Genomic DNA, 18,331 nt, shown 5'->3' on the forward strand with positions numbered 1-18,331 from the left:
CAGACATCATAAAAGACCTTGTAGTTACAGTTTCACCACAGAAAAATGCCCGGGAAATAATAGCTGTAAAAATTAGTTTCCAACCAAGTAGGGCTGGTTTTGATATTTGGAAATTTGGGTTATGTCCACCGCTTTCTGCTTGGTTTTAATCTTCGATGTAACTTGAAAGGTGTAAAGTCCAAAGCTGTAAATCCACTTATTGCCATAATTCCCGTCCCAGGCTTTGTGGAGTTGGATCCTACCACCTAACCTCAGCTCGCCCGCCACAGAACTGGCTTTTCCCAGCCTACATTATCCCACGTTGCTGCTTTGAACCTCAAGAGCAAAAATTGAGAACCCAGTCTGTGCTCAGATTGACTGACTGGCTCTAAGGCCTGAAGCTCAGTTTGATTTTATTTTTTTAATTTTTTAATTTTTTATTAATTTATTCTTGTTACATCTCAATGGTTATCCCATCCCTTGTTTCCTCTCATTCTTCCCTCCCTCCCATTTTCCCCTTATTCCCCTCCCCTATGACTGTTCCTGAAGGGGATTACCTCCCCCTGTATATGCTCATAGGGTATCAAGTCTCTTCTTGGTAGCCTGCTATCCTTCCTCTGAGTGCCACCAGGTCTCCCCCTCCAGAGGACATGGACAAATATGAGGCACCAGAGTATGTGTGAAAGTTGTTTTATTAAAGGGATGAGGCTACACGTTTGGTTCGGTTTTTGATTGGTAGCTCTCGAAGGTAAATTGCACTCAGTCTGCATCGTCTTCAGACGTTCCCACCATCCACACAGATCGTTTCCCCGCCATCCCACCATTTTACCTTTGGGGAGTTCGGTGTGTTTTGCCTTCTCTGCTCCTCAAGTGTCTGAAAAACCAATTTTCCCTCATCAAACATAATGCGAAAGCGTGTTGTTAACAACCATCAACATTGGAAGGCTATGCATTTGTAAGGTGCTTTGTTTTAGCAAGGAGGGGGCATGATTTCTCCCATTTGACAGGTGAGAAAACACTTCATTCAGCAAGACTAATCAGTCTGCCCAGGATTGTAGCCACACTTCAGTCAGCTTCTGTCTAAATCTGTGACTTCAAAGCTCGGCTTCCTGACGACCAAGATACTTTTATTTTACATTCTTTATTTTAAAAATAGCACCCCCCGAGTTACTCATATTTTCCTTTGACTTTTAGCTGAAAAACTTAAAAAGGAAATTATAAATAAACTTTATAAATGATAAACTCACACATTTTATCTATAAATTTGGGCAGCATAATTCTACATCAGGAAAAAAATTAAGGTTGATATATGCTAGATCAAGTTTTTTGTGAAGTTAAAAGTCTGTAAGTCAAAATAATTTTATTTTAAAGTTCATAAAACAATTAAAGACAGTCCCCAATTTATATGCATGTACATCATATACATATATGTATACATATACTAAAAAACCACAAAACTTTATGCATGAATTAAAGGTTGGCAGACACATTTTTGTTATGGGGAAGTTGGTGCTAAGTCAATTAAATGTGTTACTTGGAAATGTGTATGTGTGCGTGCGTGTGCGTGTGCGTGCGTGTGTGTAAATATCTGCATGTAATTATCTAGGGTTCCCATTTTTCAAAGACAGCACTAGATTCTCAAATGTCAGTGTTATTTGTGATGTCATTTTCTGTAGTTTCAGAGATGTGCTAAAAAATTGTGAGTGTGTGATTTGGGTATGTCTCTCCCTTCCTAAGAGCCCAATTAAATATGCATGTGGGAAGACAGATGTCAACAATCAGTATAGTTGAGGCACCATTTTAATTCCACAAGGGAAAAGCTGTTTATCCTGTTCCTTTTCCCCCTGGTCTGTAAGTATCCATAAAGTATTGTTGCAAGAACTTCTGAGCCCATTGAGAGAAGGAGTAGAATATCCACCCAGTCCACTGGGGCTGTGCTGTCTTCATGAGAGAGCCATTGGTATAAGAGGCTGCCATCTTCTCCCTCAAAGACTAGGAAAAATAGGCATTTAAAATATAGAAATCTGTGTGCAGTTTGCACCTGAAAAGACAGAGGAAGGGGAATGATGTAAAGATATACTCTACCCAGAAGTTAACATTCAAGATGGATGACATTTTAGTCATTCGAGCATGATGTGGCCACTATGTGCTGAAGTTCACAGCATGGTCACCTTCCAGAGAGTATCATGCCGTGACCACTAATATGGATTCTCGGGATTCTCGGGTTGATATTTTAATTAGTAGTGATGGGATATTATCTCTGCTCCCCTCCCCCCTCCCCTCCTCCCCTCCCCCCTCCCCTCCCTTCTCCTTCTCTATCCTTCTTCCTACCCAACCCCCTCTCCTCTCCTCTCTTTCTCTCTCCCTTTCTTTTTTCTTTGTGCCCCTTCCATACTCCCATTTCCAATTAGGCCAGCCGAAGCAGTCAATACTCTAGATGTTTAAACCGTATGTGATTCCCTTGGCCTTGGAACAACTCTTCCTATAAGTTGAACCAGGCCAATGCTTGTCTACAAATTCACTGAACTTTAAGCTTTTAGATAAGTAGGTCTGAGCATATTAGGAATCAGTCAGTGGCCCCTCATAGCTCATCAGTTATATCCGCTCTTGTTGGTTCAATTTCAGACATGCCTCCCAAATCGAGAACGTTGCTAGTAGCCTCGCTGCTTTACCTTATTTCAGAACTTCTCACCACTTACCCCAGGACCGAGACAACAGCTCTCCAAGAACTGCTAACATCCCGCGCTTCGTGAGGCCTGCGGAGCAGACACACCCCGTTCTCTTACCACACTGAAGCTGATGACAGGATCTGGCCCAGACACTAGTGTGTGGCTAACCAGCCTTCTGCAGCTCTTCTTTTCTGCTAGTCCCCAATTCTACTCCCAGCTCCACATCTGCTCTTCCCCCGATGAACTCCATCTTTCTGTGATAGCATAGTGTCCTCTCACCCTTACATATGTTCTTCCCTTCTGCCTGAACCCCTTCACACCCCTTGCATCCCCCCTTTATCTCTGGCCAACTTGGAAGAGCCCATTGCAACACTGCCTTTCAACTCCGGTTCTCCCGCCTTCTCTCTTCTCATAGCCCTGCAACACAAGATGTATTTCATGGGCTGTAGTTATACTAACATGCCCCTCCTCCAGATGTGGAGCACGCTGACCATATGACAGGCACAAATGCTTAGAGGATGGAGTCTGTTCATTCTCCTAGCTCTACAGTAATGAAAATATTAATCAGAAAGAGTCAAGCTATCTTGCGAGATTGAACCATTGACTTATGTATGATATTGAGACACAGAGGTCACCAGCCTCTCCTCCTGCGGTGACTGGCAGCTGCCTGGGGTCCCAGGACATGCTTCTTTATCCGCCAACAGAATTTTATTTTGCTTTCATGACTATTTGACTGTTCCCGTTTCAAAGTAAGTAAAGTTTACAGTTCACATGAACAAAGAGCTGCGGCTGTGACACCTGGCTCCCATGACACACTCATCTCTCTTTCATGCTTGTCTCATTCACCATAATCTGAATTGAAATGTCATCAGATATTTCTGAAGCTCTTCTACTGGGCTTCTGTTTGCTTTCAGTTTTTTTGTTTTTGTTTTTGTTTTGTTTTTGTGGAAATAGACAATAAGAAGCATGAAAACTTCATCTATTGGGGCAGAATCGACTTGGGGTTGCTAAAATCAGTTATAAGCCAAGACCCACATTAAGGAGCCACACCAAACAGAAAGATAGTGTCTATAAGTTATGATTTTTAAAGCTATTAAATAGGGACCAGTTTGCCATGTCATTAGCTTTTATCAAAGCTTCGTTAACAAGTCCGTTGTATTCTAAGAGTGCTCTAAAGCAATAGATCTCAACCTATGGATCTCAACCCCTTTCAGGGTAGCATATCAGATATCCTGCACATCACGTAAGACATTCACATTACAATTCATAACAGTAGCACAATTGCAGTTATTAACTAGCAACAAAATAATTTTATGATTGGAGGGGATCATCATAACACAAGTAACTGTATTAAAGGGTCACAGTATTAGGAAGGTTGAGACCACTACTCTGAAGAATATTCCCACCTGACTGTAATGATAGACAAAAACTTTATTAGCATCTCTCAGCATTTATGTAACTAAGACTGATTATACCAAAGGTGCTTAGGACCTTGCTTCTTTGTAAGAGTGGGCCTTATGCATCATTCTAGGCAGCTGACAAACATGCCCCCAAAAGCTTACACAAAGCTGTGACCCACAGATAATCTCACACACTCGCCACTGTTTTCAACTTTATTTTAACAATAAAGGTGACTTTTGGTTATTGACCGAACAACCATTGATACCGTACTAAATACTTGTTTGTTAAAGATAGTATAGTTGCAACAGCAAAATGATATTTACAAACACTCTCAAGTTGGTGCCAAAGTGGTAGCTCAGTGGCTAGCTCATTGGCTGCTTTTGTGAAGGGCGCAAGTTCAGTTCCCAGCACCCACAACTGCTTATAATGCAGATGCCAGATACACTTGGGGTACATATGCATAGTGTAGGAAGACACTCATACACATAAAATAAAAATTCTTTTAACAAATGCTCATACGTGAAATAATTAGATCTATTAGTTTGTAGTGGTACTCATCTTTAAGTTAATATAATGAGGGTTTATTATTTTTTTAAATATTGTAGAGATGAAGCAAAAATGAGCCCACAACCCAACTATAAAGGTTAGATATCAGAGAAACACTCCTTGTGCTATAGTGTTTTGACTTGGAAAACCAACATGGCCCCCAAAGTTAGAAATACTGTTCTCTGTGGTACCCACTTAGTTCTTCAGGTTGATCCCATCTTTTCAGTGAAGAGGCCTAATTCAGAAAGAAGAGCAGAATTTCAGTCCCAGTAGAAGGGAACACTCACTGCCTGTCCTGAGCACAGGCTTGTGGGTGCTGTGCCCCAAGTAGCCGTCACAGCTGTGTGTAGAGGGTGACCTACCTTGCTCTGCTCTGCCTTGGCTTGGCAGGTGCAGGACTGCCATGCTGTCTGCTCAGGAACCACCTTTGAGCAACAGTACTTGCTGTTCAACTTTGATGCAGATTTTCATGTGTTCGTGAATTGGGCATTCTGATGCCAGTCAACATGTGTGGAGTTGGTATTGACCACTGGACTTTCAGAAGATTCATTTCTGTTCCCCCATTGTAAAGAGAGTCCAGAAAAGCTATGATATCAACTACGCCACAAACCTGTGCAAAGTGCCTTTAGATCTAGCCTCTGAGGTCTCTCTGGAAACCCACACAGATGTGTAAAGAGGGGAAGCTTTGAGAGGCAAGGGAAGAGGCTGGGGAAGGGTCCACAGGAGCAGCTGATTTGAAGGTCTGTGGGTTTCCTAGGGGTCACTGTTAAGCTTGGTAAAGTGTTTAACTTTAGAAATATCCTATTTAGTTTTGTTAGAGATGGGTATCAAAATTTTCTAAGTCAGTCTTTTTTTGGGGGTGTTTGTTTGGTTGTTTTGGTTTTGGTTTTGGTTTTGGTTTTTCAAGACAAGGTTTCTCTGTGGAGCTTTGGCTATCCTAGACTCACTTTATAGACCAGGCTGGCCTTGACCTCACATCGATCCACCTGCCTCTGTCTCCCAAGTGCTGGAATTAAAGACATGCACCCACTGCCCAGCTTTAAGTTAGCCTTTTCTACCAAATCCTTTAACCATGTCTTATAGCAATGCTAAACTTTAGACATTCAGCAAATATATGTTCAAAATATGGCTTGCTAATGTGCTACTTCAATCAAGGCTGGACTCTACTGCCTCACTTGAACTTTTGATAATAAGTTCCTCTCATTTCTCTTTCCTTTAGCTCCCCTGTGCTCTGCTGAAAATGATACCCAAAAATGATACCTGTATTTTTTAAAAAGATGCAAACACTCTTAGTCTTAGTGTTTCTCGTTACTACCGCTTTATTTAATGAAAATTAATGGGAACATTAAATATTCACTGAAAACACTAAAATATAATTCTCTTAGCTTCCCCTTACTTACTGACAAAATTATAAAGAATATCACAAAGGTAATTGTATTGTCTCAGCCTTATTTCTTGCTATCTGATATGCCTTTTTCTTCTTCCTCCTCCTCCCCTCCTCTTCCTCCTCCTCTTCCTCTTCCTCCTCCTCCTCCTCCTCCTCCTCCTCCTCCTCCTCCTCCTCTTCTTCTTCTTCTTCTTCTTCTTCTTCTTCTTCTTCTCTTTCCTCACTTGGAACCTACAGCTTTAGGACCAGTGCCTGTGACAGTGGGATATGAAGCCAGGACCATTTTAGAAGTCACATGTTGAGGGCAGCCACCAGACACATGGGTGATTCTGAGAATCAAGTTCCTTGTCTATGCTACATGGTCTCGGTATTTAGAGTCATGCAGAATGAATTAAAATCCTGGACAGCTCATTTCTAATAGGCCTCACACTGTAAAGATCTGAGTTTCATTTTTTGGCATCTCTGAAAGGATTATCATAATACTTCATTGCATTTTGGGGAGGATTAAATGTAACAACAATCACAGTTCCTTGTTGATGAGAAAACACTTTACGCAATGCTGGCGGTGGTTTCAGGATAACTTCACAGGTCTTACTGAAAAGGCGTGCTACCTAAATAAAAAAGATAGTCACACAGGGAGGGAATTGGGAGGCTAATATAAAATGATAAGCCGTTGTTTTAGAATAATCAGAAGAATCTCTCTGTGATGGTTACAAGAGTAACCATGAAGAGAATGGGGACTAAGTGCCATTCCCCTGTGGCTGACACTTAGCAGAAAGGGACATTTTTGTCAGAGCTGGAGTCCTGTCTTCCTGTCTGCAGTGATGTAGTGTCCTTCTGATAGACTCTTGGCCTTACATCCTGGCTGGGCTTTGTCTTATGTCCTGGCCCCACTATAAGTGGAGATTACAGAGATAATTAAGAGACATTCCAATTCCGGGGTCTGTGCTGGACCACAAAGTATGACTTCATTATTAAGAATTAGAATAGACAGTATAATTGATGCCTCTAGAAATAGTTTTTCTTACCAGAAGAATAGACAGGCCTTCCATAACGAGAAATTCCTACAAGGGAACGTTATGTACACATGTGGTCACCTGATTTATGAGAAAAGTAACACAGTACCACAATGGGGAAAAGATGCCATTTTCAGTTAACAGTATTCAGTTAACTTGATAATCACCCAGGGACAAAGATATCCTGACTTCCAGCTCCCATAAAATTGGTTCTCAATGAATTCACAGTCAAATATGAAAGACACAGTAATAAACCTTTTCACTTGTAGAATAAACAGACAGCTCTCTTTCTCATGTACAATAGCTATGCATTTCTTAAGTTGACTGCATACATAACAATAAAGAGAAAATGTCATATTGGTTTTTTATTAAAATTAGCAACATCTATTCATTGAAAATCCCCCCAATAGGGGTTGGGGATGCAGCTCAGTAGTAGAGTATTTGCATAGATTCTCAAGATCCTGAGTTCTAGGCCCAGAACCACTTACCTCCCAAAACAACAACAGTAGCAGGAACAAAAAGCACATCAACAGAATGTAAGAGCAGAACATAGGATGGGAGAAAACATTTCTAATAAATATAGATAGCAAAAAAATTCAGATTATGTAAAGGTTTCTAAATCTCTCTATATACATAGATGTGGAAAATAATATATAATAAATTCTACAAGATCAATGGGATAATTTAGTGAGACAAAAACAAAAGCTAATGATTCTTTATGAAAATAATATAAGCATTGAGTAGGCATCTTTAAAGGGCATTACATTTATCTCTAGGTAACTATAAAATTAAAAAGTTAAGTTCCTATACCATACAAGAACAAAAGGAGATAAGGTAAAAAGAGAATATATCAAGCATTAGAGATGAACTGGAAATAACTAAAGCTGAGCATATAGACTATAGGTGCCGTGGGAAACCACGTGGGAGTATCTGCTGAGGTGAAAACGAATGTACTCAATTACCTTACTTAGATACACACCCAACAGAAATGCAGATGGGTGTTTTCACCAAAACCCTTACAGTAGTAGGGTATTCATAGTAGCAGTTTACAAAGGCCAAGATGCTAAGAACTCCTGGTATCAAATAATCTCAACAGCAGGATGAACAAAAAAGTCATGTATGGAACTTCATAAAGCAATGAGAGCAAGTCTAACGATGTGCATAAAATTATAGCTGGATTTCATAAGTATTGAACAAGTCATGCAAAGCATATGCTGTCTGGTTTTCTTTATATAGGAATTAAGACAGGCAAATTCTACAGTGAGGAATCGAAGAGTGGCTGTTGGTGTAGACTATTGACAAGCACAGGTCACTGCAAGAACCTTGCTAGTAGTGTGTTGTTTCTTTCCTTAGCTCAGGTATATTGTTTGTGACAATCTCTTTATCATATTTGATGCATATGACATATGTGTGTTTATACATGCATATACACCTACTGAGTAGTTTCTTATTGTCATTATATTACAACTTCCATTTAGAAACCAAAGTTCTTTGAGAAACCTGTTGACAGCTATGGCTCTATGCATTTTGCATAAGTCTTTCAGTTAATCTGGTGGCTTTATTCAAGGTCATTTTTAAAGCTAATATATTCTTTCTTCTTTTATTTTTCAGGGGCCCCCTGGTCAAAAAGGTGATAAGGTGAGAAAATGCATTAATGAAATTAAGTTACTGGAAACCCATATTGGTATCACATGTGGTATGTGTTTGGAAGTTTTTAATAAGCATCACATACCGATTGCAGATAAGGTACTCATTGTATTTTGTTCTTCTGCAGGGAGAACAAGGCGATCAGGGGCCTCGGGTAAGCTATACACTTATTGTCCTAGCTGGGAAATGATTTTCCAGATCAACATGTACCAAGTATCATTACCATCTGTGCTGCATGATTTTGTAAGAACTGACAAGTTGACAAACCACCCATAACCAAAAAAAAAATAGCTTACTAACAAATATGTGTATCTTGTGCATTATCTTGGCTTGATATTACAACTAGAACATTCTACAACTAATGAACCAACTGAGGCCATCCAGCCGCCACCTTGCCTGTGACTATTGTGTTCCTTATATGTATACGCATTGTCTTCCAACATAAAGGCTATGTGGTGTCCTGTGGAATCTGGCATTTCCCTCTGATGAAATTTCACATGCTGTTGCATACATACATCCCAGCACAGATTTAAAAAAAAATATTAACGCACCTCACATATCTATTCTTCCTTGTAAGTTTTAATAACGCTTGTTCAAATGTCTTGTTTTTCCAAGATTGGTAAGGCAGACAGAAGGTGTAGCGCGATTTAGCACCGTGCGAGGAGGGCCGTTTCTTCTCTGCTCAGATACGGCCCCTTCCACCATCACAACCAATGGTGAATGCTTTGTTGTTGCCTTGGTAGTGCCAAATCCTCTGCTCCGCATCTGTGCCTCATTACTCAGATGTTCAGACATACTGTTCCAATGATGTAGTGGCTCTGTTCAGACATACCTCTCAATTTTCTCATGTCACTACGCGCAAAAACGAGTATTTGGTTGAAGAGAGAGATTTTTTTTTTCTCTTTTACAGTGGAAACGCACATTTAAAATGTTCAGGTTGGAAGCAGAAACTATGGAGGTCTTTCTGTAAGACATACATACTGCATTTGGTTAATTATTTAATTTATGAATACCGCTAGAAGATTTTTTTTTTCAAAATATGTAGTTGACGTAGATGGGAAAGGTTTGTTGCCTTCTTTGTACCCCATGCTCTTTAAAGCCAGCTAAAGGCAGTACTTGGATTTGCTTTCCTGCCTGTTATTTAGCTACTTCATGTTGAAATAACGGTGCCTCAGAGCAGGCAGGCTTCTCATGACAGCTGTCCTGCTTGATGGCTGCCTCCAAGCTCCAAGCTCATCAGTGGTCTAGGAGCTTGAGCCTCATGATATCTACTGTCATGGCTGGGAACGGAATGGAACGTGTAGCCTTAATTGATGAGTTGAGAACCCCTTGATCCGTGGGTGGTGATACTTCACATGGCATGTCTCCCTGCATTGAGTATCATGTCTTTCTACACCCAGTTCTCATGACCCCTCAGCTTGGCCCCTCCAGGTAAGAGGGAATGTCCCCCGTTCTGAGAAGCGTTCTTTTGGCAGAAGTGCGGGGGCGGTTTTGCAGCCTGGCTGTCATCAGCTAGTGCTCCGTCTTTTCTTTCCCAGAAAGGTGTGTTGGCTTTCATCATTACTAAAAGTGATGATTGATTAGAAAGCCGGGCCAAATTTCCAAAGTGAAACCTGACACCATCTGAAATCCACGTGGTTTCGCGTTGCATTACAAACTAAGACTTGGACCAGGAGCTGAGAAAGTTTGGCCAAAGTTCACGAACTACTTTGACAAACCCGGACAGCCTTTCATACAGATTTCAGCCAGTTTTCACACCGACTGGGGCCAAGTTTCACACAATTCAGGGGGCCATTTAGTGTTTTGGGTGGAAAGTGGCAAGAACTGGTCTTGTTTTCTCTTGGATTTTACTTTCTTTATTGAATGAGTTTTGGTGGAATTTCGTCTTCAGGGTGAATGTGTGTGGGCAGCATGCTAGGTGTCCTGGATAGCAGGTTCAAAGACAGTGGGAATCCAGGCTTGGTTCATCTCCTCTCAGACATACCTTCAAATCAAGACAGGTCATGCATATGTAGAATTCTAGGATTGTACAAGCATTTATTTCTAGTCAGATAGTATTAGCTTACTAATAAGGAAATTTATCATATAAAAGAGAGCAAAGGGAAAGTCCATACTTTGAGAGAAAAATAAGTCAAAACTGGAGAAGTCTTCAATTGTAATGAAAGTCAATTGTCATGTCTTCTATGTAGGCATAGTATTCCAACTAATGTTTACTGAAGACTCATTTATGTATTTATTTATTTATTTACTTAATTTATACCATGTTAGGCTCAAATTCATGATGATTTTTTTTGTGGTTGTTGTTGTTTAAATAATACAGTCCTCTGTATTTGAATACACTGTCCATTTCATTTTATCACAGATTTAAATCCTGTATTGTTCCATTTGTTTTAAATGAAACACTTCTTTGCATAATTTCCAGCCTGGCCCTCCCCGATATTTTTAATTATGTGGCTTTGCATAACAGTAGGAACAGTGTTTCCTCAATATGAATCCCTCCCTTTGCTTTGTTTCTTCAAATATCAAATCAGTACAGCAAGCCATACTGTGTGAATCCAAGCGGGAAAAACATTGACAGTCTCAAAACTAAGGATGCAAAACTGGTTTTGAAGTCTTGACCATATACCAAGGCACATACACCAAGAACTGCCATGTTCAATGTGATGGCCACAGAAATCGATCCACGTCTCTTTCTCATCCTCCGTGTGCCACGTTCAAGCCTCCTTTACCTCTGGAGTCTTCCAATTCATCTTGTTTCCACTCTTGAACTTGATCCATTTTCTGCCAAGCAGCAACAGATACCATTTTCCTGTATCAGTTAGATCATGTTGCTCTTGGTTTAAGGCTTTTGAGTGAACTGCGCACTGCTGTGCTTGGCCCCTTTGGACCTTTGCTAGCCTTTGCCACCCCGCCTCGCACAGTTCTTCTCCGCCCACCACCTTGTGACCAGAGCTTTCCCAGTGTTTCCAGACCCCCCACACTTCCTTCATACACATCTCAGTGATATTTGTAGTTGCCCTTTCTTCTCTGAGTTTCTTATCCTTGGCTCTTCCCATCTCAATATCACCACCAGAGGAAAACTTCCCCCACTGACCACTCAGAACTGAGATGATCTTGGGTTTTTAAATTTACTTACTTATTTGATGGCTATAAAGAGGACTTGATCTGTCCAAGGACAGTGAGGACTTGATAATTTTTACTGTTTTTTTTTTTTTAATAAACTGTCCTATCGCTGCTACTCTCAATAAGCGTGTGTTCTCAGGGGTCTCACTAAGAACACTGTGTCACTGGGCAGCCTTGGCTACATAGCAAGGCTACATAGCTTAGGATCCATGAGAAACTGCCTCAAAAAAACACTAGATGCTTTGGTTGAGGTAATTTGAGCTCTGGCTTGGTAAATTACTTCTCTTTTGAAAACACACGAAAAGCAAAATATTACACCTTCCAGGGAGTGAGATACTATAAAAATTATACACGTGGAAAATAAAAAGATTTGTTTAAAGTACAATCACAACATTTTATTTACTAAGAGCATGCTGAAGATTGAAATGTATCAGACTTTTTTTTTAAATTAAAGTTCTATTATGGGGCAATTTGAATGTCTAACATGCTTGGCAATAGGGAGCTACTAAAGGTTTCTGGCTTCCTTAGTTGATGTGTGTCATCACTGGGGTGTTGGGTGCTAATACAAAATGTCCTTCATGGATGTCTGGTGGGTAGCAGTGCTCCCCCACCCCACCCCACATCCACACAGGATGGAATGTAAAGAAACGGAAAATTGAGAGAGCAAACAGGACAATTCTGTCAGTCATCCAAGGCAAGGCTGTAAGAATCTCAGCTGTAAAGATGTCTGCTCTTGGTGGAGAGGTCATCAGAAGGCGTGAGATGCTCAGCTTGGAATACTGGGTGTAGCAGGAGGGAAAGGAAGTTCTGCAGTGTGGTGCTATGCTGGAGAGCTGAAGGGAAGATCCCAAAGGATGTACCAACCCAAGGCAGACAGCTCCTCCTTTCTCGTGGTTCCAGAGTATATTACGCTGATGTTATTTATTTTTATCATCTAGAGAAAGCAGTTTATGGTGTCGGTTGCATAACTCCATACTGTTGCTATGAAGGTCTCATGTAAATCTTATTCCTTTGTCATATGTTTGCAAGAACATTCATTCCAGTCTGCCCACCACCTCCGTTTCTATATTGACACAAAGAATAAAGCCCCATCAAGAAAAACAAAATTCCTCCCATAAAATCCATAGACTTTTACTTGCATCTCATTGTTCAGGCTGTGTCACACAGCTGGGAGGAGCAGTGAGAGGGAGTCATGATGCTCTTACATAAGAGTTTGGCAAGATGCTAAGCAAAAACCTAGGCCTGTGGAGGGAAAAGCAGGGGTGGCACTAGTTGAAGAGAAATTGATGAGAGAGAAAGCTTAAGGCAGAGGACCAGAGATAGATTCAAGATGTACTACTGGGTTTGTGTTCAGTATCAGGGACCATGGATATAATGCGGCTAGGTTAATATATGTTTTTAATTGTCTTTCTTTTTTGAAATTATAATGTAATTACATCATTTTCCCTTTTCTTTTCTTCCCCTCCCCCCAAATTCTCCCTTGCTTGCTTGGTTATTTCTTCAATTCATGACCTCTCTTTTCATTAGTTATTGTTTTACACACACACACACACACACACACACACACACACACACATACACACACACACACATACACACACACACACACACACACACACACACACACACACACACACTGCTAAGTACATTAAGTACAGGCTTTTATGTTCCAAAAGCAGTCTGGGATTAAACTAAAAGACATGATCACAAAACTTCAGCACAGACACTGGAACTGACTGAATATAGGAACTGGGGGGAAAAAAAGGCTGAACTTTCTGATTTGATACTAAGTAAATTCAAGCACAGGTTAACCTTTAGTTATGCTGAATTTGTGGCCCTAGTGAGAAAGTTCACAGGCCTAGTGCAGCAAAGAGAACATGGGACTAGACTTGTGAGGTGAGGTAACAACCAGACCACTGAGCCATCCAGGTAGGAAGTGAGATCACGGGGTCAGAAAAAATGTGTGAAAAACTAAAGGGAAGGCGTCTCTTGGGTGGGTCCTTTAGAAACATCCATGTTGGAGGAATGGGGTGATGAGCTTTCAAAGGGAGAGCAAGGACACTGCAGTGAGTAGACACCCACCAAGGGCAGAGCAGCATCAAACAGTAAAGGGGAAAAAGCCAACATACTATTCTTAATGAAAAGAACCCACAGGGACGGAGGTTGTAAAAAGCTTCTGAAGTTGCTGCTTTGAATTCATAGACACGAAGGGAAAGCTTTTTGTTAAGCAGTAGAAATGGAAGGCAGATTTCAAGAAGTTAGTGGAAATAGGAAGGAAATTGGCTTTTTTTTAAAAACTTGTTGATGGCATATGATTTAAAGGTGGGCTGTTTGGCACTGGTTTCGTCTCAGTGTACTTTGAACCAAATCCAAGCTTACAGTTTTAGCTATAATATAACAACCACCCATGTCAGCTGATTTTATTCTATAAGCGTGGGACTCACTCGTTGCTCCTCACCCACAAGGAGGTATCCTAACAGGCAATGTCAACCTTCAATTGCACTTGTGCAGTTAGGGCTCTAGGCTACCAGGACAAGTTGGACCTTCATCTTATAGTCGGTTGCCAGCCACTGGCCTAATGGTTTGCCCCATTCCCTCTCACAGCCCTGTAGCACTGTGAGGCAACTGTGCCATGCTGTAGGTGTCTGTAGGGAATGGAGCAGCATGGAGACTGAACTAGGAATAGTGCAGCGGGCACCAGGACAGGCAGAGTAATGATGATTGATCGTTGCACCTCAGCACTGCTGAGCCATATTTTTTGTTCAACTCATCTATATTTCAAATCACTTAGGAACCACAATAAGAGGTGTCGATGAAAATGTTCCCATAGGAGGAAGACTCCCCCTAAATGTGGATGGTACTATCCCATGGGCTGAGAGCCCAGACTGAATAAGAAAGGGGTTGGGGGAGGGGAAGGCCAGGTAAACACAGTATTTGCCTCTGTGCTTTCTGACTGTGGGTGCATGTGGCCACCACCTCACAGTCCTGCTGCCCTGATCGATGATGACCCCTGACGAGCTGGGCCCCTTCAACTGAGATTCCTTTCTACCCTAAGTTGTTTCTTGTGTGGGTAATTGGTTACAGCGATACACAAATTAACTCACTTGCTTGGTAACTAACCCTAACCGTAACCCTAAGCCTAACCCTAACCCTAACCCTTGTACACATCACCTCTAAGCTTTTGCCAGTTCAGTGAGATGGCTAATTAGAGAAGAAAACCAGGAGGAGTGGATAGTGTAGTTAAACCACTGCCCACTGGGCTAGGGCCAAGTTGGACAAGTCAGATCTTCACTGAACCACTTTCTCTTTCTCTCATGGTGAGATGGATCAATGAGATAATATATGGGGAATCTGTAAGCCTTCTGATGGCTAATTATTATGCCATATGCTCCATAAGGCATCTGTGGTCAAGCACCATGGCCCCATTGACTAATTGTGGTAGTGAGATTCAAAGAAGCCCTCACCTCTTGTCAGTGCTGTGCATAGTGAGCAGACACTTTGTCCACACACAGGTGTCATAAAATCAAACAGCGACCCAACGACTAGCTATTTGTATTATTTGCATTTTATAGACAGAAAAAACAAGACATAGAAGAAAGAAATGTTTTGTTCAAGGTAACGGTCACTGGCAGAACCAAGGTGTGAACTCGGATACTTGGAGGTTGTAATTTTTATACAATCTCTCACACTGAGAAGCCATTCTCTGAGTGAATAGCAACATTATGAGGCTTGACCGTTGGGTGTTTTCATTGTTTGTTTTTCTGGTGAGTAGAGTTAAGGAGGTTACTGAAATTCCCAGCCCTTTCATACAAATCTACCAAAAGACAATGTTTGGACTCAAGCTCAAATGGAGATACCGTCTCTTTCTCTATGCCATTCTGTATGCCCCACTAAGCCCTGCAGTGAGAATCCTTTTAAAGTGTGAGGTCCCACACATCTGGGAATTATATGCAAATGCCAAAACACTATCACAAATAAATGGTTGTTTTCTCTTTGTAGTCATGACAGATATAATATGTGCACTGTCAGCCCCTACCCCCCAAAAAACCCTAAATAAATGAAATGAGTGGAAAGGTGTCACAGTAATATAGTGAGTTTCTAGACGCTTTATGTCATGTGTATGGGAGCCCCTTTGAATGTAGTGAAAAGAAGCAAGGCAGAGTAACCCATCTTCCAAAACATGGATGATTACACTTATCCCCCTGTTACCTTCCCCCCCCCCCCCATCCCACCCCCGGTGCTGTGGGTACAACCCAGGGCCTTACACAAGCTAGGCAAGTGCTCTACCACGAGATTGCACCCCAGCCCTCAGTCACCTTCATGCAGCACCATTCATGTGTTCTACTCGGAGCTCCTGTGGGAAATGTGCACATCACGTCCTTGCTTATGGTTTGCACCAGTAGGCTTTCTTCTCCTTTGGGATAACCAGATGAAGGGAGACTGCTCTCTCTTGATCCTGAGCCTGTCGGTGTTCTGTGAACTGATGGCGATGACTCTGCTCTCATTCTGTGCCGCTTCATACTAAACATTAAATGCTGAGTCCTGACCAGTAAGAGGATCCCATTGTTTCATAGCGGATACTCAAGACTCTGGGCTTACCTCATCATAACCTGTGCCCACCTCTGCTGCCACTATTTCTCCTCACCAGCAAAGTACACTTTCTTCCCCCTCTATTCCTGAGGCCAAAGGGCTCTCACCATGCACCACAACAACAGATATTACAACACCCAAGGCTTTTATGATAATCATGAACATTTTCTTTCTCTTTATCACCGACTTAAATAAATATAACCTTAAGAAATAGGCGAAGCTGTTTCAATATTTGAGTCTTTTAAATTAAGAGAGCATATTTGTCTACAAAAATCGGCAGCTTCATTAATCAAAGTTAGGCAATAAAATTAACAAATAGCATGCAAGTTATCTTTTGACTATGTATTAATCTAGTCAGCTGGCTACCATTAGCTTGCCAAGTAACACAGAGCCCCGATAAATGAGAGATTTAGAGGTTATTGGCCTCAACATGCTCAGCCAACAGCTGCTTTTAAATGAGTCTTAAGCTTTCAAAATTTCAATAAGCCACCCAGGAGCTCGGCTTAAGTATTTTCATAAAATTCATCTCTCATCCTGGTATATCCAGAGTAAATTTTCATCACAGCTGGGCTTAGGCAAAACTGATAGCATCTTTTAAAAAATCTTCAGAAAGACAGATTAAGCTCTAGAAAAGGAAAGCATTTAGAAGTTTATTTTATTATCTTAACCTATATTGACTTGAGTGATTAAACAGATTCTTTGGCTCTGCTAAAACATTTAGGCTTGGATATTAAGTTGATTTCTTATTTATTTAACCCTTGCCTTCCTCTATAGCCTTAATGAATACACTACTTATTTGGTCCCACGCATATCATCCATGCAAGGGTTGAATATAACTTAATAGAAAGAAATTGGAAGAAAATCATTTTAATGCCCTCCAGATTTAGTGGAAGTTGGCATGGAAACCACAAGCTCATTATCATTTGTAAATTTTTATTATATTTTCTAATCAGAGATATTTTAAGTGTTCCATGCCCTACATCAGACCTCCGAGAGTGCTATCATGAATTAAGCTCAGGAATGGTCATCATTTCGTCCTAATATAGACACATTTAAAAATAATTCTTTTCTGCAAGCAGTAGAGTTCATTGTATAAACAGGATAGCCTTGAATTTCAGCATTGTAAATTATGCCTCGGGGTTATTGGATGAATTACTAAACTCATCAAATAAGAAGAATAGTAGGCATTAGGAAGGACTTAAGAGAAGTGATTGTTTACCTATGCTATGTCACTTTAAGCCTGTATCTTGGAGGATGGGTTGTTGCCTCAGTGGCTAAGAGCACTCGATATACAAGAAAGAGGACATGAGTTTCAATTCTCAATACCCACATAAAAGCAAGCATGATTGTGTGTGCCTGTAACCCCAGCACCAGGGGTAGAGACAGCCAGATCCCAGGGTCTCCTTGGCCTCCAAGCCTAGCTGAAATAATGAGCTTCAGGTCTAGTGAGAGTCTACGTCAAACAATAAAAGGAAGAACATGATAGAGGAAAACTCCCAGCATCCTCTTCCAGCGTCTACCTGTACACTCACGGGCACACCCCATACCTACACATGTGTGTATACACATGTAAATTCAGTCTTGTCCCTTTTTTAATGTAAGAGACTACTTTTAATGTAATAGATAATGTATTTTAACATAGTAGGTTATTTATAACGTAATAGGTAATGTAAGTATTTCTATCCCTACAAAATATATGAAGCAATCCTAAGAAGCAAATTTTGCTTAAAACGTTTTGAAGGCAGAGAATAACATTTGCAAAACCCCCCCCCCCACTTTAGCAAGACAGTCCAGGAGTGGGGCTGTGAGGCCCCTGTGGGGAGCTGTGCAGTGAGCACAGAGATAGAAAACGGAACTGAACCCAATGCCAGCATGTCCTCTTGGCAGGGGCTTCTGAGTGCTGCTGCTGGGCAGTTGAAGTAGCCACTGAATTGGCCTTCCTGTCACGTCATTTGACGGGATTCGTTGCCTAA

At 41.1% G+C, this 18,331-nt stretch overlaps 1 protein-coding gene across 1 annotated transcript in view; it reads left to right on the plus strand.

The window, feature by feature from the left end:
* Positions 1-18,331, plus strand: part of COL25A1 (collagen type XXV alpha 1 chain) — a 400,933-nt gene that overhangs the window by 239,840 nt on the left and 142,762 nt on the right. The window contains exons 5-6 of the mRNA XM_084756859.1: positions 8,610-8,636; positions 8,773-8,799. Coding sequence (XP_084612985.1) covers positions 8,610-8,636; positions 8,773-8,799 — 54 coding nt within the window. The remainder of the gene's footprint in view (positions 1-8,609; positions 8,637-8,772; positions 8,800-18,331) is intronic.

Source organism: Acomys minous (genome assembly GCF_964271855.1).
Source record: "Acomys minous genome assembly, chromosome: 14".
Taxonomy (NCBI): domain Eukaryota; kingdom Metazoa; phylum Chordata; class Mammalia; order Rodentia; family Muridae; genus Acomys; species Acomys minous.